The 24,902-nt window shown below is 42.4% G+C and overlaps 2 protein-coding genes across 5 annotated transcripts in view; one reads left to right on the top strand and one right to left on the bottom strand.

Moving 5' to 3' along the window:
• The window catches only part of PCMT1 (protein-L-isoaspartate (D-aspartate) O-methyltransferase), a 33,968-nt gene extending 25,103 nt beyond the window's left edge, over window positions 1-8,865 (bottom strand). For all 4 annotated transcript variants that reach the window (XR_008465294.1, XR_008465295.1, XM_054194423.1 and 1 more), the window contains exon 1: window positions 8,601-8,865. Coding sequence is in view for 2 of the 4 variants with exons in the window: in XM_054194423.1 (XP_054050398.1) it covers window positions 8,601-8,865 (265 nt within the window). In the remaining 2 variants the exon portion in view is untranslated. The remainder of the gene's footprint in view (window positions 1-8,600) is intronic.
• A 6,003-nt stretch (window positions 8,866-14,868) lies between these two features.
• Window positions 14,869-24,850, top strand: NUP43 (nucleoporin 43). The gene is made up of 8 exons (XM_054196834.1): window positions 14,869-15,020; window positions 15,423-15,545; window positions 15,801-15,878; window positions 16,801-16,978; window positions 19,934-20,069; window positions 20,990-21,141; window positions 22,114-22,236; window positions 23,518-24,850. Exons 1-8 carry the CDS (start codon window positions 14,901-14,903, stop codon window positions 23,730-23,732), a joined length of 1,125 nt encoding a protein of 374 aa, XP_054052809.1. The 5' UTR covers window positions 14,869-14,900; the 3' UTR covers window positions 23,733-24,850.
• The last annotated feature ends 52 nt before the right edge of the window (window positions 24,851-24,902 follow it).

The raw sequence follows: 24,902 nt of genomic DNA, 5'->3' as shown, positions 1-24,902 counted from the left end.
AAAAGAGCTAAAGTAAGGAAAAAGAGCTAAAGTCTGAAAAGACACCATGGACTCACAACAAGTAAACAACCTACCTTTTTATTTAACAATAAATACATTACTGAAGTGCTTATCTTTCAAAGAACTGCCTACAACACTGATGGTATCCTGACTGTTGATGTAACAAGTTTCCAACCAAACCATAAAATACTAGCAGTCAACACTTACACCAACACTAGCTTCCAGATCAGAAAAAGGATGTCTCATTGCCACATGACAAAATTCAGCACACAAGCTTACTATACAAACTATAAACAGCTACTCAAACACCTCCTGTTGCTGGCTTTACATAAACAAAATGCTCATGCAGATCCCAAAGCCATTTACTGTGGGACTGTTTCAGCATCCACATAGTTCTGTTTCTCACCAGAGTACTTTCTCCATAATCAACCACTGCAGAGTACTTCACTTATGGAAATGACTTTTCAGTAAAACAGTGATATTTTTACATCATACAGAGGTCTTAAAGCATGATGCACAGCACGTACAACAGCTCTATATTACAAAAGATTAAATCAAGTAGACTAAAATTGCTTAAATGACAAATAACACTTGCCAGATGACTCCATCTGACCCACACAAACCAGCTAGAAACTTTCAAGAGGAAAGTGGGCTGGAACAGAACCACATCTTGATTTTCAAGCAATGTGAAGTTAGTTGGTTTTAAGCAGCTGATCAACTGATGTTTTTAAGGTCAGGGTCTTTTTGTGTGGGGAGAGGAAGGAAAAAAGATGGGAAAGAAAGCAATCCAGTTAATAGAATTTTATTTAAGTAACAAGCATAGTAAGACTTCACTGTAAACTGTGAACACAAAGAAAGTACTTTGAACAAGAAGTGGTGGATCAGCATCCCAAGATCCAATAAAGGACACTTGACCCCAAAACATACAAAGTTCTTTGTGCTAAAGAAACTGAAAGTAGGTGTTGGCAAACAAGTGATTTTTAAACAACTCATACATACAAACCTCTTGTGCTTTCCTGATAATTTAAGAGTATCTGCCTCAAACATTCAGCTGCATGCCTGTTATCGCTATGATTTTGATTCACAGTAATACGTTATTCAAAAAGAACGTTGCATACAGCTAACTGGAAGGGATCGGTTGACAGTCTGTCATTTAGACACATGACAGAAAGACTGAGGAAAGTAAGGTCCATCAGAACTAATCTTAGAGACCAGAAATTAAACACAAAGATTGAATCCCATGAAAATCCCAGAGAGGCAGAAATTAAAAAAAAAATAAATAGTATCTTAAAATATTAAATTAGCATCTGAATGCTACTCAAAACATGCAGAGGTAAGCCCACATGGAACCAAAAGCCAGGTTCAACATAACAAACTAGTATACAGTTAAATACAAACTTACCTTCCAAAATTTCACTTCTACTTTATGGGAGTACGCCTTCCCTATTTAATAACGACCACCTTCACAAACAACCTGTCCATTTTCATATAAGAGATAAGAGCACTCTATTCATCTTCATGGATCTGCAAGTCTGCAGATAACTAATTTAGACCTATTTAACCACAGCTGTATAGCTCCCTCATACTGTAGGCCAGTACTGCAAAGTTGGTATTAACCATTTTCTTCTCCGGGGGTGGAGAAAGGCATACTAGTTCTTTGCTCATAGTCCTATAGTGCATTATCTTTATCACAAAAGCTGTCCATAACACTCTCACATTTATTGAAACGGTTTTGATGATTTTGTCTAAATTCGTATCAGCAGCTGACCAAAGAAACTTTGCAGAGTACATGAAAGAAGAAAGTGACTTTAAGGTTGGCTTCATCCTGCAAGAACACAGAACTGCACTGTCCAATAAACTTTAATGCCTGTGTACAGATGAGGAAGACTTCACCTCTGAGCACACCTTGATTCCTCTACATTTCAGAGGACTGAGCTTCACTTAAAAATCACACTGCATGTCAAAACTTAAGAGTTCAATGGAGGTAAGAGTTCAAGTGACAACAACCACCAGTAATAACTAAAAAACATTGCAGAGGGTAAGATAAACTTAGCTGAATAGGAGACAGAGATAAGCAACTCTCCTCACAGTAAGGCTTGAGGCAGGACTACTTCAATAGCTTTAGCAGATCTTTAAAGAAAAGCAGATGCTGCGCATCTTACACCTTACTGAGCAGATCCCATGCAACCACTTTGCTGCTCTGTTTTTCAGAAAAGCCAATGCAAGACCAGCAGCCAGACCACATGAACAGTCTGTTACGAAGAAGGTTTCATTAAAACAGGTGCTAGTACTATGCGAAAGCTGAGGAAGATCTAAAGATCAGTGAACATGACCCTGACTCTTAGGATAAAATGACAGAAAGCTGTCATACTAGCAGAAATAAGGAAGGATTTCTAAAGTTATATTTGACTGTCCATTTCTTTTAGATTTTGACAGTGCAAGCATTTAAAACTATCTCATGCTCAAGTCCAATGTTGCAGTATTCAGATTCTGAAGTCTTAAAACGTAACTCACAAGTCAACCAATCCAGGAAAGACATCATTCCAAAAACTTACTGATCTCAAGCTCTGAAAGAGTTTACTCCATTTTTGCCAAAATTTGGTAATTTAAATTAAATTTTTAAAAATGAGTAAAATGGACCTCATCTTACAACAGTCTTCAGAATTTTTTTTCCTTAAAAAAAGTATTATCATAAATTATAATCATAAAACAAAAACATGACTTTGAGGTATTACATTCATAGAAACATTCATTCATTTCTTTCCAAGCTTACCAATAGCTCTTAATACTACATCAGAATATGGTACAGAAAGAAACAGTAGCATTAAAAGAAAAGCTTGGAGATACATTGAAACTAAAACATAGAGAGTCCCTCTTTCTAACATGCCCACAAGCAACAGTAATCACCTGTAAGGGACAGCTTTGCAAAATTATTTCCATGTTACTATGGATTATTAGGCAGCTTCAGACTACCAGAAAAAAAAAAATAGTATTATGCCATTAAACCCCATCAGAGACACAAAAGAAAAAAAAAAGAAGAAACATTTTTAAATTAAAATGACTGATTATAAAGTGTTGTGATATAAATAAGCAGCTAAAAACACGTTCTCTTTTTCTTCCTGGATGACTGAGGACATGGACTTTGTCGCATTGAATTTTGGGGTTGATGTGGGTAAGAATAAATATATTTCTAATGTTACGTTGACACCTTGTCTAACATTAAGTGAAAAAAAATAAATGCCAAAAACAAAGAACCAAGTTAAGAACACAATCCTAATTTACACACAGATAAAATGTGCTGAATGTTTTTAAAGTTATTTTTATTTTCTGTTAACATTTGTTATTTTCTGGGATGTTAAGTTGTCTTGATTTACTTGAAAGCCTCCCTCTTAGAAGGTCAAGGGTATAGAAATTCCTTCAAAGCATTTCACCGACATGGGGAAATCACCAATATTTAAATCACTAACAAAAAGAAAAGTCTTGTGGCAACTTTTTTAGCCAGTTATTCAAATTACTTGCTAACAAATTAAAAAAAAACCTCAATGCTCCCAAAAAAATAGCATCACAGATTTCAGCTCTATGCCACCTGAGACATTACCTAAGTTTTAGGAAACTCAGATGTTCTTAAACTAACCTATCACTGGATGTGTTAATTTTTAATTAAAAAGTATAGTTCAATTTTCAACTGTTTCACTATCCAGCCATGAGTTACAGCACTTATTCACTCAAGCTTCAATACAACATACATGTTGAAAAGTGTGTTCACTGAATGCACACAACAGGCAGCATAACTGCTTGTATAGTGGAGGTACTAAATTTGGGTTAAGTGGTTTTTATTGATGTGATTTTCCATTGCTACTTCCCTTCTTCATGTTCATCCAAGTTACATTACTTTTCCTTGAGCAAAATTAGCCAGATGTAGAAGCGATTTGGATAAACCAAGGAAAGTGAGACAGCAGGAAGAAAAACAAAACCCATGTTTAGTTCTTGCTGAACCTAGCTTGGGTTTAGCAAAGCCATATTCAATGCCTTCATATTCATGGCAGTTCCCAGAGAGATTTGTCCTCAGCAACGAGAAACCCGCAATAAAGGCACGGATTCATTGTAGATAAGCCTTCACCATGATGAAACTTGCCAAGATGTCATTTTTAATTATTTAACATCTAAATAATAAAACGCTCAGAGAAATATCTTTAGCGTGTCTAAGAATAGAATCCACAAAGCCTGACAATACTTGAATATATACTCATTTGGAACACCATTCGCACTGAAAAATTAGGAATCTGGTCTCAAGTGAGGCACAAAATTCTATGGAATTTGTGGTACCTCATAAATTACAATTGCTAACTTTTGTGATACAAGTTTATTAGATGAGGAAGAGAAAAGAGCGTAGCAGCAAACAAGCCCACAGATGGTTAACAACATTATGCAGCACTTTAGCCACAGTCCAGTTAATTCACCCTCACTTTCACCTGGAAACATGGTTTCAAATGCATGTATACATGGTTGTAACACCATTGGCACAACATGATCAGAGAAATAAGCAAAGATAGATTGTCATACGGCAGCATACCATATCGACTGGAGGAGACAGGGAGAGGTGCGATAAGGAAACTTAATTAACTTTGATGAACTGTGAATTGGATAGGGACCAGTTTTTCAGTTCTGCAGGTGGGGAAGCAAAGCTGATTTCTAAGATGCTGGTGTGTAAAGTAACAGGACTTGGCAAGAGCCCAAGTATGAAAGACAGAAGGAGATCAAAATGACCCAATTGTGAGATGAGAGAACAGTGGATAACTGAAGATAAAGACAGGGGAAAAAAAGCTGCAGACTTAGAATCCAAAGATCTTAAACCAGGCAAGATAACAGTAAATAAACAACCAATTACCCAGTCTTTTCCTGCTTTCTCAGCATCCCTATACAGTAAGTTATAAGAAAAAGAAATTCCAGTCACAGTTATGTATTTAAACTTCGTCAATTATTTCTACAGCTCTAGTATGATTTCTAACCTGCATCTAGATAGCTTCCTAGAAGTGTTGTCTGCTAAAAGATCTTCATTTAAATATTTTTAAGGGGAAAGTTTGATCAAGTAAGTTTTAAGGCACGTGTTCAACTATTTTCAGTTAGGAAGAAGTGAAAATTGAAATAATTACTCTGTAAAGATGAAAAGCATTTTTTTTAAATAGCTCTAATGCTGCAAGAATCAAACATTCAAAGAAAAAAAACAAACTTTTTTTTTAAAAGTGAGAAGTAGTTTTCAAGAATCGCTGGAAAACAAAGCAGCTGAATACCTCATGGAAACAGCACATTCAAGGACAGCATTTTTGTTATGAAGAGTGGATTTTAAGCAAGTTTATTTTGTATATGTCACAAATCATGCATCTATGATGCCTCAAATTAATGGTGCAAGAACATGTTTACAATGCAACAAGCAGCTAAAAATCAAAACAACCAAAGAGTCATGTAACATTCTTCAGTCACTTGTCTCTTAAGTATGCACTGAAAAATATGCAGAGTTCCAGGGCCCTCTTCGTTAGTTGTCCCTTTTAAGACACAAAGTAAAGATAAGACTTGTAAAGAATACTTGCCTAAATCCGCATGCAAATACACAAAAGTGCTTACCACTGCTCTAACACAATGATTGTTTCCTTTATAGAAGCTTAATTCTATAGTTAAGGCAACAATGAAATGAGAATATGTTAATATAGTTTCATGAAATTAGAGCACTTTATTGCCACAAAACAGAAGCATAACTGTCAATAACAACTTATAATGAAGAATAGCCTTTTTAGCTGTTTTACAGGAAAAGAATACGTAGCCTACAGGAGTTTTCCATTGATGTTTTTATTTGGAAGCAAAACCAGTTTAAGAAGCTCACATTCTCCCCAGCCCACTTACACTCATAACAAAGTTCACTGCTTCTCTAACCACAATAGTACAACAGTTTACAGATACTTAGGAGTTTAAACCCCGGTGTTTCCTAAGAGGAGTAATGAGAAAATGATCCAGTCTTACAATACAGCCTCCCTCACAGCAGTTCTATAAGCACAGTGAAAAGAAGACTTGTGGCACAAGGGCAGGAGCAAGAATCTCTCGACCAGGCTTTGCTGCAGAAGAAAACATACTATGTCACTACAACCTGCATTATTTCCTTTAAGTTATGAAAATTACACACTAAATAACATACTCAGTTACTAAGTTACACACAAGATAAACACTCAGACAACATCAAATTAACCTCATCTCCCTTGCGTTCTTTCTTCTAGCATAAAAATGCTAGAAATGCTATGCTATGCTTTTTAAGGGGAAAAAAACACATTGAGGGATCTACTACTCAAAAGGAATTCTCTAGAACATTTTAGTCTTTCTGCAACCAATGATTTTTAAGTTTGTTAAAACATATCCAAGAGAATTATATATCATATAAACCAGAACTTTCTTCTAAACTTGTTCCCAACTTTAGCAACCAGCTATCATCTTACCTGGAGAACTCTTAATTAACAGTTATGGTCTTAATCCTGCAACTGCTCTGCACTGATAAAGCCTTATGCCATCACTGGTGTCCCACTGAGGTCAACAACACAATCTTGCTGCAATATCAAAAGCCTCCATGCCTTCGCAACATTTTGTTTCTAATCCACTATTTAACACCCCTCAAAATATTTTGGCATACATATACAGAACAAGGGGGGAGGGGGGGAATTACAGACTGTATTTTTCCAGGTAATTACCATCACTGTGTATTTGGCGATTACAATATTGAACACTTCCAGTTTACTTTGCTCTTCCTATTCTACTATTGTTATGTACTAACTATAAGGGGTTTCAGCTTTTTCATTATTATTATTATTTGCAAAGCCCTCAACAGTTTCCATATGTTGAAAAACACTGTCATTGTTTTCTTCAACAAAGAAATCAGTTTTGCCTTCAGGTTCTGAAAGCCATAGACAATTCTGGCAATAATCACTTTTTGGACATATTTTGGAGCTTGACATTCATTTTTATGTCAGAAAGTTTTCCCCTGCTGTGTAACAGAACAGAATTTCACTAAAACAGTATTTCTAGCCCTTACAGTTGCAAAACAAAACAAAAAAAATTGCACTGCAACTCTCATAACTAGATAAGTTGTTATTTATTTGTTAAACAGGTAGTTTTTAAAGTGAACGTGAAAATCACTTCAGCATGCATTGCTCTACTGGATAGAAGTGTTCTCAAAAGAGTGGCAAAAGAAAATACTGGAACAGTGTTAGTATCAGAGGATCTAATATAAGCAGACTGGAGAAAAAAAACAAGGATGATTCTCCTATGTCTCCAAAATAACGATGAGGCCAAATAGGTGAAGTTGTCTGTAGTCTTGCAGCATCACTGAAATAGGAGACAACTGCCATAACACTGGCTCCAAATCTACATCCTTTTATGTCTAGGACACGGACTCGAGGAGAGGAAGGGAAAGACTGGGTGTAAAGAAAAGAGTCACTACAAGCATACCTAATACGAATTAATCCGAGGCTAACAGGAAAAACGGACGCTCTGAATAGGGAAGGTGTTATCACCCTGTGCTCTCAGCCTGGATCAGGTGTAAATGACCCTGCAGACTTAGGCTGAAGTACATCAGTGAAGAGCAGCCGCCCAACACTTCGCACACGCAGCACGGGGACAGCGCAAACCTTCGGCAGTGACAAGGAACGCCGAGTGCCGGGCGGTCCCCGCAAAGTTCGGCGACAGCACGAGTCCGTAGCCTCGGCAGCTCCTCTCCTCTCCCAGCGGTCCCACACCACCACTTCGAGAGGAGCAAGGCAGGACTGGGGCCAAAAGCCAGCATTTCGGACCTCACGCGCGGACTGCTGCCCCACGCTCCTTCCACCCAACGCAAACAACCTCGGGCCTTCTTCGGCGCGTTTCCCGAACCCGGGCAGCTCCTGCTGCGTTTAGCCGGGGCCTCAAGGACCGGAGGACGGTCGCTGGGCGCCCGCCGACACCACCGTTCCCCCCGCCCGCCCTGCGAGGGGCGTCGGGGGGCGGCTCCCCCCCGACCCGGCAGAGGCGGCCGGAGCCAAGCCAGAGGGACGCGGAGCCCGCTGCCTGCGGAGGATCACGGGCCCTCCGGGGCTGCTGCCGCCGCGGCGGCCCCGCCTCAGCTCGCACTAAGAGCGCTACGGCCAGGCGGCGGGAAGGGGGCCGGGAAAAGGGGAGGGGGGGAGGTGGCGGGCTGACAACAGCCACAGCCGCCGCGCAGCGCTTCCCCTCCGGGACCGCCATCGGCACCGCCCCTCCCGCCGCATCTCCTCCCGCAACAACAGCCCAGGCCCGCCCTGCGCCAGCGGCCACCGCCCTCCCTCAGCCCGCCTGCGGGACGACGGCGGAGCTGCTACACCGCTCCCTCCCGGGAGGGACCCGGACGGACACCCAGACACACACCCCCCCCGGCTGGGCACCGCCTTCGCCTCCTCCCCCCGCCGGCACCGCTCCTTGACAGTTGTCGGCTGGGCGGGCGCCGCGGGAACGCCAAGTGCGTGCGGCCGGTAACGGTCCGTCCGTCCCCCGCTCCCGCCGCAGCTGAGGCGAGAGGGGTGGCCCCCCCCGCCCCACCAGGGACTCACTGCGGAGGTTGTGGATGAGCTCGGAGTGACTGGCGCCGCCCGACTTCCAGGCCATGGCTAGACACGCTCTGCGGAGCAGGTACAGAGCCGCCTTCAGCGCCGCGACTGCGCACAGCAGCTTCCCCAGGAAGGACACAACCTCCAGCGCCGACACAGGCGCCGCCTCCTCGCCGCCGCCGCCACCTCCCCCTCCCGCCGCCGCCGCGGCCGCCGCGCGCCCGCCGAGGGGAGGGGCCACGCGCCCACCGCCCCGCGCGCCCGACATCCTCCCGCCGCTGCCGCCGCCGCCGCCGCTGCCGGCCCGCGCTGCCCCCCGCGCATGCGCCCCCGCGGGCGCGCGTGGGGAAATCCGCGGGGGCGGCGGTTGCTCTGCGGTCCCCCCTCCCGCCCCGCCCGGTGCCCAGGGGCTGCGGGTTTTGTGTCAACTGAAGAGCTCCGTTAATGAATGGGGCTAAGGTAAACGGTACCCCCCCAGCTTTGGCCTGTCGTGAAAGGAGCCGGCAGCCGCCGTGTACTGACAAAGCGGGGCGGGGGGTGTGTGATGGTGGCACGACCCTTACGGACAGGCCAGGCCCGGCCTGCCGGTAACGGCGGCGCCACCACCTCCCCCCCTCCGCGCCGCCGCGGCGGCCCAGCGCGCGCCCTTGCGACGGAGCCAATTACCGCCGTCCCGCCGCGCGGCATTATGCATGGGGCGCGCCTATTGGCCGTCGCGAGCCCGCGCGGGCCAGGCCTACGTGTCGGAGGCTGCCATTGGTCAGTCTCCGAGGACGGCCGCCGCGCCTCCGCCCCGCAGGCGGCAGTCAGTGGGGGGGGGGAGGTGGCGAAGGGAGGATGTGACCAAGCCCAGGGAAAACAACACCCCCTTCACCCCACCCCCCCTAAAAAAAATGGGGAGGGATGGGGGCGGTTATGAGAGTTGGCACACCTGTCCGTACGGCTAAAGGCTGCCAGGGGCACCGACGGCCTGTCACGAGCGCGATGCTGGCGTAGGACGAAGTTACGACTTAAAATTCCTTTTAAAAGGCGCCGAGGTCATAACATCAGTGACTCGGGATTTAATAAAACGCCGAACTGACGCTCTGTCCCAGCGTAGGCGCACCATGAAGTAGCGATCTTAAGGGAAAAGTTGAACCTCCGGTTCCTCCCGCAGCATAATGCAGAAAACCACAGAATTAATTTCCTACAGTCATGTGGTATTCCTGGGTACTCCTGAACCCCTTAATGATCAATTTACCCACCAATCTTCGTTTGCCACCTGTTATTTATATGTGTTTCTATTGTTCAGTTGTTTGGTTTTTTTTTTTTAAGGGAAAGCAAATTCCATTATTGCAGACAGTTTTGGGGAACCTGCTGTCAGACTTCTACATTTGTGCCCCCTTCTGGTCCCTGCGAACGAGCTTCCACACATAATTCTGCAGCACTTCCTCTCTTAACCAGGCACAACGGCGCAGGGATGTCATCTGCTTGGTGCCAGACAGCACGGTTTTCGTTTCTTTTCTTTTGAAACATGGGAATAGCAATACATAACTATGAATGGATAGGCCCTATCAATAGTAGGTTGTGTAAACATTAGAGAAAACAAGGCATCATCCAGCAGATATAAATTCAAATATTATATTGTTTCTTAAAAGCGTTCCTGATACAAGGACACACATAGCCTAACACACCACCATGGGAGACACAGATAACATCATCTTCTGTGCAAGAACCCATGCTGGGAGGGATGAGCCTGTTCCAGTTCCACGCAACACATATACTCCATCCCATCATTGCTGGCTCGGGTGAAGGAAATGAGCTGAAGGTGGGCGTCTGTTTTTCCGGCTAGCAGTCAATCCAGGGCAAATCTGGCAGTTGCCCGATGCATACACCAGGTCCCATCCATAGACTGCCCAGACCTTTCCCATCTGAGTCTTTTAATCCTGGAGACAGAGCCACTGCTTCATTCTGTATTCTCCATCTGACTTCTCCTAAGCATGATCTGGCAGCTGCTCTACAGTCCGTGAGAGACTCCCAGCCTGCCCCAGAACATAAAAGGTCTCCCTATTGTATCCAGTGGGCTGGGAGAGAAGGAAAGAAGCCGTGGAGTTAGAGGAATTCCCAAAGGGCAGCAAATACAGTGAACAGACAGACATTGTAAAAATACACACACAAAAATACTTCATTGTTTTAAATGCAAAAGGCATTTTCTGTTGTCAGATGCAAGCAAACTGCATTGCTCTCACATAGAGAGGCTATTGGCAAGAAACTAGCTGGCCCATGTTTAAAAGCATTCCAGGGATACTTACCGCCTTGGGAGACCAGAAACACAAGAGAAACCATTTACATGGGAACTGACGCTGCTGACCAGCACCAGCCTGAATTAGGGTTCAGCTCGTCACAGCGCACAGAGAAAGAGCCCACCTTTATCTCCCAGGAACTCGCAGGCTTGCCCAGGCACTTTCGGACTGAATGTACCTATTGTCCATCTCTTGGCTACATTCTTGGCATGACTGTTCAGAGAATGACAAGAACATAAGCGTGAGCCTTCCTAAGCGATATCTGAGGTGTCTTGGATGGATACCAGGCATGTGTGAAGGAAACAGCATTCGGCTCTGCAAGTTTCTGAGAGCCAAGTTGCCTCAAAGGGCCCTGAGAAACTAACATGCACCAATAGCGACAGGATGCACCCAGTTGTGCAGTAAACAAACTTGAGGGTCCCTAGCTCTTTCTGCTCTATAGGCCCAGGCCATGAGTGCATTTATTTAAACTTATTAAGAGCATATCCATTACGATAAAACTAAAAGGAATGTAGACATTCTACGCTAGAGTAAAAGACAAGCAGAAATTAAAAAAAATAAATTAAAATGTTTCCTGCCCATCAGCATTCACGTGGAAACGCTCCATCTGCTCTGACACTCAGCATTCCTGTATCCTCTTCCCCCTCACTTGTCCAAACCAGCATGAGCACCTTGGTCCCTGGGTGTCTACTGCCAGTTGCAGGTAGAGCCATCTTCTACATCTTCCACAGGTAGAGCCATCTCCCTTGACTCTCCAGGTCCATGCTGGTGCACGGACAGCCCTGTTAGGGAGGAGGCATGGGAATGCCAGCAGCCAGAGTGGGCCATCACTTGATTGTTCTGACATGGAGATCCCACTAATTTTAAGCACATGACGGATCTCTCTCCTTTTCCGCACATTCACCCACATCTCAATCTCTTAGCAGTACTTATATACATTTATATATAAACCCCTCCATGCTACTATTTCTGTTTCATCCCTTCCCTCCCACCTCATGAACCCATTAGATTTTTAAAATTCTTTGAATTTAAAAAGCGTATGAAAAGTTGATCATCACTGTCTGATCCCATCTGCTTCTGCATATACATACTACAAGCAGAAATTTCCGTGTGAAATGTTCCTGCTGAACATTTCCGCAGTTATGTCCCATACCCCACACTAATTGGCTTCTACACCTACAGTCACTCCTCTCCTTGCCTCCATTCTGGCTTTAATTAATCACTCTCTTTCATCTCATTTCTTTCCCTGCAGTCTCAAGCCAGTTTGGTGTGTACTTTGATTTTGTATTTCCATTTCATAAACTCACATTATTTTGAACTCCGCATCCCTCTTTTCACAGCCCTGCACTCAAAGAGGAGATGAGAAGGACCCACGCACATCAGTGACTCTCCGTGTTAGGGAGCAGCAGGACTGGGACCCCTCTGTGAGAGAAGGTGAGCCTGGAGCCAGGGATGACAATGCCACACAGCAGGACACCATCCCACGGTGTCCAAGCAAGGCAAGCAGAGCAGGGCTGGGGACGGTAATGGTTTTGCCATCAAGTAAAAGCAAAGTGACAAGTCAGGCCCCACGTCAAAGCCAGCCACCAGGGCAGGGATGTGGCTGGGCACGGGCCCTCCTACAACACAGCTGAAGCCAGCAGTGTGTGCCCCAGCCCAGATGGGAGCCCCAGGGTGGGGCAAGTAAGGCTTATGAACGCCCCCAGGGCCCTGGCACTCTGCTCTTCAATCTGCTCTGCAGTACCCTGCATAGCGACTGCGCTTCTTCAAGGCATGGAACTGGGCACGAGTCCAGGAGTTACGACCAACAGTAAATATGGTGTCTCCAAATAAATTTCTTAAAATATTGTTCAATGATAATTGGAGGAAAGCAGATTATAAGCAAATAGGGTTCAGAATTAGCTTTATCCTCCCCTATTACACCCACTGATTTAGTAAGTGCCTTCATTCCCAGGCCCCCTAACCTCTGGCAGAGGGAGAGGCATACTTTCCATTTTCTTCCCTTTCACTCACACTCCTAGCTTTAGCCACATTTAAGGATAATCAATAGATGCTCCTTGTTGTCTTAGCTAATAAGTTTGGACCCAATGCCCAGAGTCAGCTTTGTCTAGAATTTAACATCCTTTTTGACAACCTCAGAAATATTTGATGAGGCGTATTTTCTCCCCGTGTTTGTTTCCTCCTTTTATTTGTTTATTTAAATCTGCTATCACACTGAAACAACACACTAACACAGTAAACATCTTTCATAGTGATCAAACACAGAGAATATATTTATAGCTTTACAGAGCAGCCCTACATCCATCACAGCTCTCACCTCCATCACATCAGACGCTGCCAACATTTTCTTAAAAAAAAGTGTAAGACAGGGAAGAAAAATTGTGATTCTTCTTTCCCTTTTAATGAAAATAAGCCTCTATGACCAATCTACTCCCCTTAATACTTCCCAAGTGCTTTTGAACAAGCAATCCTGAGTAAAGAAGGAAACCATCCAAGAGCACAAGAGAAAATATACACAGAGAAATAATAAAGTAACAAAAAAAAAGAAGTTTGCCTAATAAAGCATTTAAATAATCCTAAAGTGTTATCTCTTCCACTTTTAGCTATCTGGTCTGTAGCTGAGCTGTATTCTGAGGCTGCCTATTGACCTTTCTCACGAGTGTTATGAGAGTTAGCTGAAAATACCCTTGGAGTTGACAGTGACTTGCAGGATTGCTGTTAGCAGCTTAATACAGGGCACCAGAGGTATTGGCTATTGTACAACAATAATGCTACTGCAGCATGCAACAAAGCGGTTTTAAGGCTTGCAGTACGGCAGGCTACAATAGCATCCAGCTTGTTGAATACGTTCAGTGTTGGATTCTGTTGTACATGAAAATAAAAGTTACTCACGACTGAAGTTCAAATGATGCATAAAGCATATAAAATACCACTGATTTGGTACCACATCTGAATTATTACAAGACGGCACAGTGGACTTGATGGGGAACTCAAGAATGCTGTATAGAAAAAAACTGACAGATGGCTCTGGCAGGCAAACTGCAATAACACAGCTGGAAGTTTGACCAAGCCGCTGCCACTAATGCCGGTAAATCCACCTGACAGAGCGCTAGCAGTGGCAGCTTTGAAAAAAAATGCAGCAGAAAATCAGGTTGTAAAAGTAGGATGGTGCTTGCAAGAAAGTCCCTTACTGCACTGCAGTGACTGAATCCTCTGAAATGACAATGTAGCAATGTCAGCCTTTGGCTCGTTTTACAAGAAACCTCTGATTTTTTTATTGCAGTTGTTTATGTCTCACGTGAAATACGGTAAAGAAAGTACATGTGTGCCTTTGGTTTAATGTGCTATTCGGAAGAAAATAAATTATTGTTGTACTTCTTTCTGTACAGTCAGGAATCTGACAGAGGGAGAAGAGTATCACTCCCAGATATTTAAAAGCAAACCCCGACCAGAGATTATTAGTTGCTTTAAAAGTCATTGATTTGGAGAAAATAAAAGTTGGCGACCTTGCGAAGATGACACAGATGCGTAACGTTCTCGGGGGGAAGGCGGCCCAGCTAAGCAGCCGGTAAATATACACCGGAAAATTCAATTATTTCTTTATTTCTTCCTCTCCCGGACCCGATTCGGCAAGTAGCGCCTGGGCGATGCGCGCCGGTGCAGCGGCTTTGCTGCCCGTGATGGCGAGGCCCGAGCTCGCAGCGGCAGGGCCGGGCAGGGCCGGGCAGGGCCGGGCAACGCCGCGGCAGCACCCCCCCCGCCCCTCGTGGCCTTACCGGTGAGCGAACGGTCGGGGCTGCCGGTAAGCGCCGGCAGCTGGCGCTGCGCGGCTGCTACATAGGGCGGTGCCGTTCAGGCTGCCACCCTGCTCCCCGCCATGCCCAGCGCTGGCCCACCCGGGCACGCTCACGCTCTCCGCCCCCGCGCACTAACCTTGTCCCTCCGCGCCCGCCGTCGCGCCGCAGCCAATCAGCAGGCGCGGCGCGGGGCGGGCGGGAGCCGGCGCGCGGCGGGGGCGGCCATGGAGGAGGTGTGCGCCAAGTTCGTGTCGCAGAAGATCAGTAAGACCCGCTGGCGGCCCCTGCCCGCCGCCGCCCTCCACCCCCCCGACGTCTTCGCCACCGGCTCCTGGGACAACGAGGTAGCGGGCCGGCGGGCGGGTGCGGAGGCGCGGCGCGTCCTTCCTGCCGGGGCGTGGGACCGGCGGCGGCGCCCCCCGCCCCCTCGGCCCCCTCAGCCTGGCGCGGGAAAGCGGCGCCGGAGCCCCCTGTTAGCACCCCCAGCCCAGGCGGTCCCGGTTTTCGCTTGGCTGAGCCTTGCTCGCGTCCCGGTGGAAGGCGGGGTCCCGCCCCACTGCTCGGCAGGGTTATCCCGCTTCCCCCCACTCCTCCGGCCGGCGGAGGCTTCCTCCGGAGCGGTGCGCGGCCTGCAGCCCGTTGCTTTCCCTGGCTGTAGAGAGAAGGCGGTGACACCCGGGCTGCCTTGTTGTTAGATACTTTCAAGAGCGTCTTCGAGTAAAACTGGTGGTGTCGTTCCTGTACAGGACAACAGGATCTCCATTTGGTCTATTGGAGACCTTGGCAATGCGGGCATCAATGGTGAATATCAAGGAGAGCCTCAGCTGCTGTGTGACATCAGGCACAACGGTGATGTTATGGACATGCAGGTAAAATAGCTGTGTTGAACAGATCTGTACTAGAAGAAATTAAGTGATAGTGAGCTGTCAAAATGCTGAGATTGACCAAGAAAAATTCTTATGAAGAGAAAAAACCAACCAGTATCGGTTTGTGGGTTGTTGGCTGTTTTTTTTTGGTTTGGTTTTTTTTTTACTATACCTAGCAATAATTTAGGTTACTCTAAAATCAAAATGATCAAAATGGTACTGATATCAACTAATAGTATGCTTCTTATCTCTCTTTAGTTTTTGGATCAAGAGAGAATAGTGGTTGCCTCATCAACAGGAACTGTAACTGTATTCCGTCATCATCAAAATAACCAGGTAAGTAACTTGCCCTGGCTTTAAGCTGCTATTCTGTGTAACACAAGTCACGTTGATCTCAGCATAAGATTTCTCAAAAGTACCAGAGCAAGAAACATCTGCATACCAAAATCACTTTTTTGAAGTCTGTTAGAAAAAGCATTGGCTTTATACATACAAGGAAACAAAAAAGCATTTTGCACACATACTACATAAATTAGATTCCAGAGCCAGATAGACTGGGTTATCTGCTAGTATGTATCTGTAACCAAATTGTCCACTCACTGAAAACATAGTTTAAGAGTTTAGATTGGTTTTGGGGGAGTTGCTATTAATGGACTTGTGTCCGCCTTATTAGAGTTTTTGCATTTTTGAACTAAATGACTCATGTTGAATTTCTTCTCACAAGTGTCAAGTGAGGGAAGAAACGTAAACTTTGAATTCTTTTGCTTTGATGTTAAATCATGGAAAATAAATGCGTAATGACTTTTTAATGCATTCATAATGACGCAGCAAAGGCTAATTGTTAATAGTCTGATATGGTACCTAAAATAAACCGAATTCCTTGCAATCAAAATCTAAATCTGACCTTATATTTTGTAAAAGCCTCAGCTCTTTTCTCTTGTCCTGGGGAAAGACCAAAGGGATAAGTCTAGTGAAAGATGTTTCACAGTTTATAAATAGAGTGTGTTCTTTCTGATTTTTAGCTCATATGAGAAAGCTGGTTCAGAGAAGAAATAATCAATGTTTCATTGAAGGGTTGTGTGCTCAAGAGTTGAGGAAGATGTAGATCTTTTGATTCTTATTTGTGTAGGAGATTCTCATTCTTGTGAGGTAGTGTGGCTTTCCTGGAGCTTGTTTGTGGTTTCGTGAGTATTCTGGAAGCTTTGGTCTATCAGGATCATTATTTAACAGCAGAATTTAATGTCCGGTTACTATTTAGACTTTATCCGCCAACCATCGGTGGGAGAAAGCCCATTATCATGTGGATCAAGACACGTCTTGTGGTGGAGCAGCATGTACTGGAGTCATTTGCAACAACCCAGAAATTGTCACTGTTGGAGAAGATGGTAGAATAAATCTCTTCAGAGCTGACCAAAAGGATGCAGTAAGAACTATAGGTATGTGAAATAACTGTTCAAACTATTTTAATTTGGAGTAGCTTGTTTGGTTTTTAGCTTCTCAAACAATAACCAAAAAAAAAAGTAGGAAGTCAATTGAGAATTGAATTAAATATTCCAAGTTGAATGTATTTGCTCCAGATATTCCTGTATTCCTACAGACTTCGTGTACCTGAATTGTATTTCAAATGTATTTCTATATTCATTCAGATATTTGCAAGTTAATGTTTTAACCGATGGAGAATTTTTGAGCCAAACATTCTCTGTAGGCTTCTGTTTCATCTAGAATTGTTAAATGCTATGAAAGTATACGAGAAATATGGTTAGACTTCAAGAAGTATTGTGTCCCAAGTTCTTCATAACTGGAGGTCAGTGAAATGGTCATTTCAATTCGCTCTTTGTATTAAGATTAACCTGCCTGGTGTCCATATTCAGAAACATCTAGTTCGCTGTGTCTAAAGGAACACCATTGTTCTTCTGCCAGATATCATGGCTTACAGTGATCACTTCTCCCTTAGTGAAAAAGCTCCATATTTCCTAGACTAATAGATCATGTGAAAGTTGTCAAAACCTGGTAATTCTCAACTCTTCTGTTATGCTAGTCTCATGGAAATAGAATACGAGTTTGTAGCATCTGTTGAAAATGAAACTTAAAAGCAGAAATAATTTAAAGGACAGTAATGCTATGTTTGATAGTGGCATTATTAAACTGGGACTTTCTCCTTGAAACTACAGTTTGACACAGTGCCTGTGTTTCTCCTCAAGCGAAATCATGCCTCTAACAGATGAAGGAATTTACACAGTGGTAAGCCAATTAAGGAAGGAAGTACTCTGGGATTTCTAGAGGGAGTACTTATGTGTGGATGGCTGTATACACACACACACAAGATAAATCCTATTAATTGCTTACAGTTCTTTACTGAAGCTCCTTGAGAATTCAGGTAGAAAACCTTTCTATGCCTTAAAAAAAAAAAAAGGTAGCAAAACATGAGGCATGTGCCCCCAAAACACAGCCACTTTCCCTTTGAGGGGCGAGAACATTAACTGGTTTAAGAAGGATAATTTTATTGTAACATTTTAACTTGTACCAGAATACTCTGTGTTAGTATCTGTATATAAGTTTAATAGAGTAGAATGTTTTGCTGACTCACAGGAAGCAGATGTCCACAAAAAAAATGTATTTTTCTTTGGGCAATTGCTCAGATGCTTACACATGCAAGTTGTTTAGTTTTTTTTTAGTGCTCCCTTGACAGTACTATGTAAAAATGTGTGCTTTGTAGTGGTAGCATCAGCCAGTGTTATGCTGCAGTAAGACTTTGCATTGAGATTTGGTGGTGCATAAACACTTAAGAAATCACATGTGAATTAATTGAGACATTTCCTTTTGGAAATGGGAAGGGAAATGTTACAATAGGAATGGTCCATAAATAAATCAATCACACCTATGACTTAGTAAGTGAAGTTTACCTGGAGTTGTGTGGAAGGGACTAGCATGAACTCATTGACTAGAGATTACTTTACAGTAAAAGTTGGAGGAGGGGAGTGAACATCTTGGAAGATGCTTTCGATTTCTCGAAGTTCTTTCAAGTGCTTCCAACTTCAGGATGGAGTTCTGTGGTGTAAGCAATTCTTTGTACTGGTTCCCAATTCAATGCACCTTGACATTTCCCATGCGCTGAGCTGAACCCTCAACATGTTTTAAGAATTCTTGTACCTCATGAAATATTTGTAAAGGACTATCTTGCTATTTTTGTTATTGTTTCATGGATTTAAGAGTATAACACAAAATCGATATGTTTATAGTCAGTTGTGGTAGGAAAAAATCTCCAAAGTTAGAGGTGATGTAAAAATCTTTTTGAGCCAAAAGATGTATCGTTGCTAAATCACTTACTGTTATTCTGTAACAAAATTGTAAATCATTTAGAACTTTAGTATTCGGCAAGCTAACACTTCTGGTTTTTTGTTCCCCTCAGCTTTCAGGCAGAAAAGAAAACTCATTCAAATATCTATAACCAGGTGTCAATGTAAATCGTCTGTCTTAATATCAGAAAAGGTTTGCATCTTATGCAGAAAAAAAAAAGTCACCTGTATTTTCAGTATGGACTTAGACAAGGAATTTTAAAATGCTTGAGGTGAAAGTAAACTTAACAATGTTACCCCATCATAATCAAGATGAAAAGTTTATATATAGTAACAATCAAAACAGAAGAGTATGGTGTGTATGTTATTCTTTCCTAAAGCCTCAAAAGTTTCACCTCAATGCTTTGAAGTGTTTGACATTGTAAATTATTCTGAACAAAAGAAGCACTAGAGAAAAGGACCTGAAAAAAGAGCTTTGCCATTGAGTTATTAACAAGCAAAGCGTAATTCTGGTTTGAGGTAAAACAGAACCAACTATGAGAGGCTTTAGGGACAGGGATGGATATCACATTGACAGTCCTTAGAAAAGGTCTAAAGAAAGTTGGTGAATTAAGTGCTTCTGTATACAACTGCTTAATGTTCTCAGCCAGAATTACCGTTTCTTGTGTTCGAAAGAACTGCACCATGGCAAGCTCCATAGCTTGCCTCACATCAGTAGATGCAGAGCATATAAAGAAAACTCTTACAAAAACCACGGACCTGGCTAAATTGTTTCCTCCTCTTAGGAACTATAGAAAGAAATCTTACATATCAACAGGTAGTTCTGTAAGCACCAGAGCTAATTAAATATAGCTTCTTACAGATTTGTCTCAGTAGTGTTCGATATAGGAAGCAAGGGCTGCTTTTTCACAGAGTACCTTGCAACGCTTAAAATTTCATATTTCATTGGTCTGTCTCTGCCCCGGAAATGCAGAAAGGTTGTAACCATGTTTAAGCAGCTGTGTTCTGTTTTCTAAAAAGAGATATTTTGTTGTAAATAAATAGAGACTAGCATTCTGTAGGGTTTTCTGAATGCTTTCCTCATCTCTCTTGCAGACAATGCAGACAGCAGTACGCTCCATGCAGTGACTTTCCTTCGCACAACTGAGATCTTGACAGTAAATTCAATTGGACAGTTAAAAATATGGGACCTCAGACAGCAAAGAAATGAGCCATCTCAAATATTTTCTTTGTAAGACCTTCTTTGTTTTGCATATTTACTGAGAAGCATGTGCTGCTTTATATAATCTGATTTAGGTCTTTCCTGATACCGTCTTGACAATGAATGGGATGATAAATGATTGATTTTTTTTTTTAGAAGGTTTTTAACTTCTGTGATATTTAAATAATCAAAAGCAGACTCTGCTTAATGGCTGAATTACTGTTGTGGCTGAGCATTTTATTTAGGCGATCTGTTTTATGACTTAACTCTTGAAGGACTATTGCACCTGTACACTTGCTCCTTTTTAAGAAAAAAAACAAAACAACACCACAAAAAACAGCCCTCAGCCCAGAACTCTGTCTCTTTCCCTAATTAAATATACTTTACATCTGTTTTTCTCCACAGGCCTAATATAGAGTTTATGGCATTTGAATGATAGTTTTGTGCCTTATGCGGTATTGTGAGAAAACAAACTGAGCTAGGTTCAAACCCTGTTGTCTGTGGAATAATTTCTATTGCTGTTAATAAGCTGTGGTTGAGGTACCTGGTTTTGTTAGTGTCCAGTCTCCCTTTGTAATTCTTCGTAGATGTTGAAACTGTAACTATAATATGAATTTCAGAGTAACCTTATTATTATTGTAGGTGTACTTAGAGCATTATCTGTATGCAACATTTTCTTGCTCCTGTAAAGCTGTCAGATATGGCATAGATGCCTGTATACCATAGGGCACAGAACCTGATGCTCATCCAAGTGCAGCTTCGTGTTATTGCCATACCTCTAATTTCCAGTAGATGTCATGCGGCTTCAGCCTGTAGTGATGCGGAATTGAAGCTGCAGTCGATACCGTTACCGTGTTTGTCAACACTGCTACTCATTAAGGAGGAGAAAATAGAAGCTGAATAAAGAATTCATGTCTGGGTTTTTTCTTTTTTTTCCTTCTCCTTTGCAGGACAGGTGACCGAGTTCCACTGCACTGTGTGGACAGGCACCCCAATCAGCAGCATATTGTGGCCACGGGGGGCCAGGATGGGATGCTGAGTATATGGGACATCAGGCAAGGTACTATACCAGTGTCCCTGCTGAACGCTCATGAAGCAGAAAGTAAGTATCTGAAATGGAGGGGGGAGAAGAAAGTGGCATTATAGACACTTCTAATTTCTGTAAAAAAAAAAAAAAAAAAAAAAAAATTAGGTGGTGTAACTACGATAGAAAGCAGTCACATAATTGCTACTGAATGTGTTTTCATTCAGTTGGCTTCAGTTTGTTCCTTCTCTGTATATGAGGCTGTTTATATCTAAAAGCCAACTTTATGTACACTAAAACTAGACTTAGTAAGCAGCTCTTTAATGAGTCATTAGGTGCATTTAATCAGAATGACTATGTTTCTAGAAGGGTAAGTATAGAAATAGAAATTGATGCCGTGGTATGCATGTGTAGTAAAGCAAGAATGCAGTTACTAGCAAACTTGGAAACATGAAGAAGGAGGGGAAACTGAAGATAATATAGATCCATTTGGTGCTTCCACAATGCTGGAAAAAGCTCCCTTTCCTGGTAACTTTATATGAACAAGATGGCAACTCATTTTGTGATGAAAATTTCTTGACTTGATGCCACAATTATATTTAGAGAGTAAAAATATTTCTTGAGATGTTGAGTTTTACAGACTTAAATATCTTTTCCACAGTTGTGGTATTTAGACACAAAATAATAATGTGTGTGCTGGGAAAGAATGCATGCTGTGTGCAGATTTCAACTTAACAGTAGGGAAGATGGGATGAAAAAGTATTCAGAATGCCTAAATTCAGATAAGATTTTAACCTTTGGCAATTTTCACAGTACTGAAAACGCAACAAAATAGAGTCCTCTTCTCTCCCACGGGAGGGAAAACTGCAGTGAACAAGTACGGGCTGGGTTTTGTCTCCTACCCACATATGCCTAAGAACAGAAGGTTTTGGTGGGGGGCCTGGGTTCTTCTAAGTGCACGTCCACATCATACTAGCCAAAGTGCAGTGTGCCAAGTACTTGATACTTGTTCTGAAGTGGTTTTATTTGGTTTTGGTTTGATACTTCCAGTGTGGGAAGTTCACTTCCATCCCTCCAACCCCGATCACTTATTTACGTGTTCTGAAGATGGATCTCTTTGGCACTGGGATACTTCCACAGATGTGTCTGAAAAACCATCTTTTCTTCATCAAGGTAAGGATGTTTGAAGTCAATCTGTACTGAATTTGTCAGTTGACAACATAATTGAAGTTGATGTTCTCACATGACCCAATTAATAACACAATTCTAATACAGAAAATTAAAAGTTGGTGTCTTTGCTTAGAAAGAAGGCCCAGATAGACATGTCAGGAAAACTACTTATGAGGTTAATAGTCGTGTGAGTGTTTTGTGGTCTGTTTTGTGGGTTTTTTAATCCACTGTACTCTGTCCAGCATGTGAAGGGGCACATCTAGTATTTCAAAGATAGATCGTGTTCACTTAAAAAATCACCTGTATAAAGAAAACACACGAGGGCAGCCTAAATGACACACTGTTATCTGAGTCTCTGAGGGAGGTATACAAAATGTTATAATAATGCAATAACTTATACATCAATAGGATACTGGAATTATGAATTTATTCTTCAAGGTCATAATTGGAACTTTCGATTAATGAAACTGGATCCCTTTGTATCGTGGTAGGATTTTAATTAAAGATAAGATACTGACTTAATATAAACGCTCATTTTCACATTCTAGTCACAAAGACTGTTTAATTACTTGTCACTTCAGACCATAAACAGTGGGGAAACTTTCATATGATCTGCTGCCTTTGGCCTCAAAGTTGCCATTCAAAGCTCAGCCCTATGTAGGGAAACAACAGGACAACCAATTCAAGTTCCCCTCTGTGTGTTTTCTGGTATATTAAATATAAACCCTTTAGCACCACTTCAGCCACTTGTTAATTTTGTACTGAATGATAGTTCCCAAACTGAGACTTCACTTTGAATGTAAAATGTTACATGGAAAAAAATTTCAAAAATCCAGGTATATCGCTTGCTGCCGAGTAAGCAGGGAGAAGGGACGGTAGGGAATAAGCAAAGCTGATGCCCCAAATATAGCAAGACACTGTATAAACAGACTTTTGTTCTTAGGTCTGTCATTGCTTTAGTCTCTGCCTAGAAAAACTTGTAGATACTTAGACTGTTTGTTCAGCGAGATGAGTTCTTAGCTGTGCTGACCTGTTTGTCTTAACCGAGGACAGAGCTGGTAGCAGGTTTCTGTAATCATTTCAGGTACTTGATTATTTTTTTAAGCTATTTTTTCCTTCATTTACCAAAGAGACAACAACATCTGTTAAGTAATCTGAAAACTGGCTTAAATGTAAAATGATATTCCCATTGTGTCTGTCCCATACCTACTACGCATCTCCAAATTCTGAGAATATGTAAACTAAATTGGAACTTATTTCCCTCTTTCCCTCTCCTTCTTTCAGGAGGAAGAAGTACTACCTATTTTTCCCACAATACCATTAACCATTCTGTAGTAAGTGCCTGGCTAAGCAACGATCCTACCAAAGACCGCATGGAAATCACCAACTTAATTCCAAATCAGACTTTGTCTGTGAATAGTTTAGATATTTTAGGACCATGCCTAGTATATGGTACCGATGCAGAGGCTATTTACGTGAACAGACAACTTTTCGCATGAAAACCACTCCAGTATCCTTTTGAAGTACTGATCACCTTGAACTCCTGGGAAATGTCAGATTCATCCTTAATGGCTCATTATTCTGTTATCAGCGTGTGGGGGAGAGGCCTACGGCTTGGTGCTGGTACTGCAGAAGAAATGTAAGGTGCCTCAGGTTCTGACAGCTGTCACTTATTATTGATGTTGTTATTGATGCTCTGGGATGGGTAACAAAACAAGCGTATGTCTAAGGTTGCTCTTATTTCTTCCTCAGTACCTGTTTGGTTTTGGTAAGCAGGATGGTAGTCACTAGGGCAAGAATTTTTTTGCTGTAAACTGATGTCTGTAATACATACACACGCATGCAAAGTGAAGAGAAGGTAACCCCCCGATTTTTATTATTTTCTCCTGCTGCTCCAAAGATATTTTTCAAGTATTAATTCCAAGGCCAAACTATGGGGTTCTTCTGAAATTCTTTTTATGTCATTTGAGAGAGATGGGTTTTTTTAAGCTGAGTTTTTTTATAAATTTAGGGGAACATAAACTTTTTACGTTAGTTCATGAGAATTGGAAAGGAAAACTGCTGAAGCTGTGAAATGTGGAAGGTTCTGTAGGAATCTTAGCATTTTAGTAACACTATTTTGGATTATATACAGCTTCATCATCGACGCTGCATGTTAAAACTTGACAATGTGCTGGTAACTCCCAAAAGAAAAGTGGGGTTTTTTTATAGTTGAGGTTGTAATTGACAGGTGTGTTGGCTGTGTTTTCAGATGTGAGAATAACTTTCTGAACTTGAGACATAGTCTTTGTCACAATCAAAATTTCACATCTGGTCTCTTGCAATCTTTGAAAAGTTAAATTTCATGACTAGTGTTGTATCTTCTTTTTGTGCAGAGAACCCTTTCTCTTTTTAATAAAAAGTTTTGCACAAGAATGCTGGTCTGACTTTACTAAGTTAGTTCGAACAGATGTAGTCATCGTTGCAGGAAGGTAAATAACCCAAAATTATTTGGACTGATCCTGGGGATGCAATCTGAAGGATGGAGAGAAACCTCAGGATTTGGGCAGCAGCTGATTAAGTTATAAGGTTTTTAAATGACATTTTCCATCAAAACCGCTTTAGAGTGTATTTTACTTTTATGTTGGTGAGAAGAACCTTCTTGCTGTGTTGTGGTAAGAATCCTGTAC

This window comes from Rissa tridactyla, chromosome 3, assembly GCF_028500815.1.
Source record: "Rissa tridactyla isolate bRisTri1 chromosome 3, bRisTri1.patW.cur.20221130, whole genome shotgun sequence".
Lineage (NCBI taxonomy): Eukaryota > Metazoa > Chordata > Aves > Charadriiformes > Laridae > Rissa > Rissa tridactyla.
Note: the sequence above shows the minus strand (reverse complement) of the source record. Positions and strands in the feature narration are given on the sequence as shown.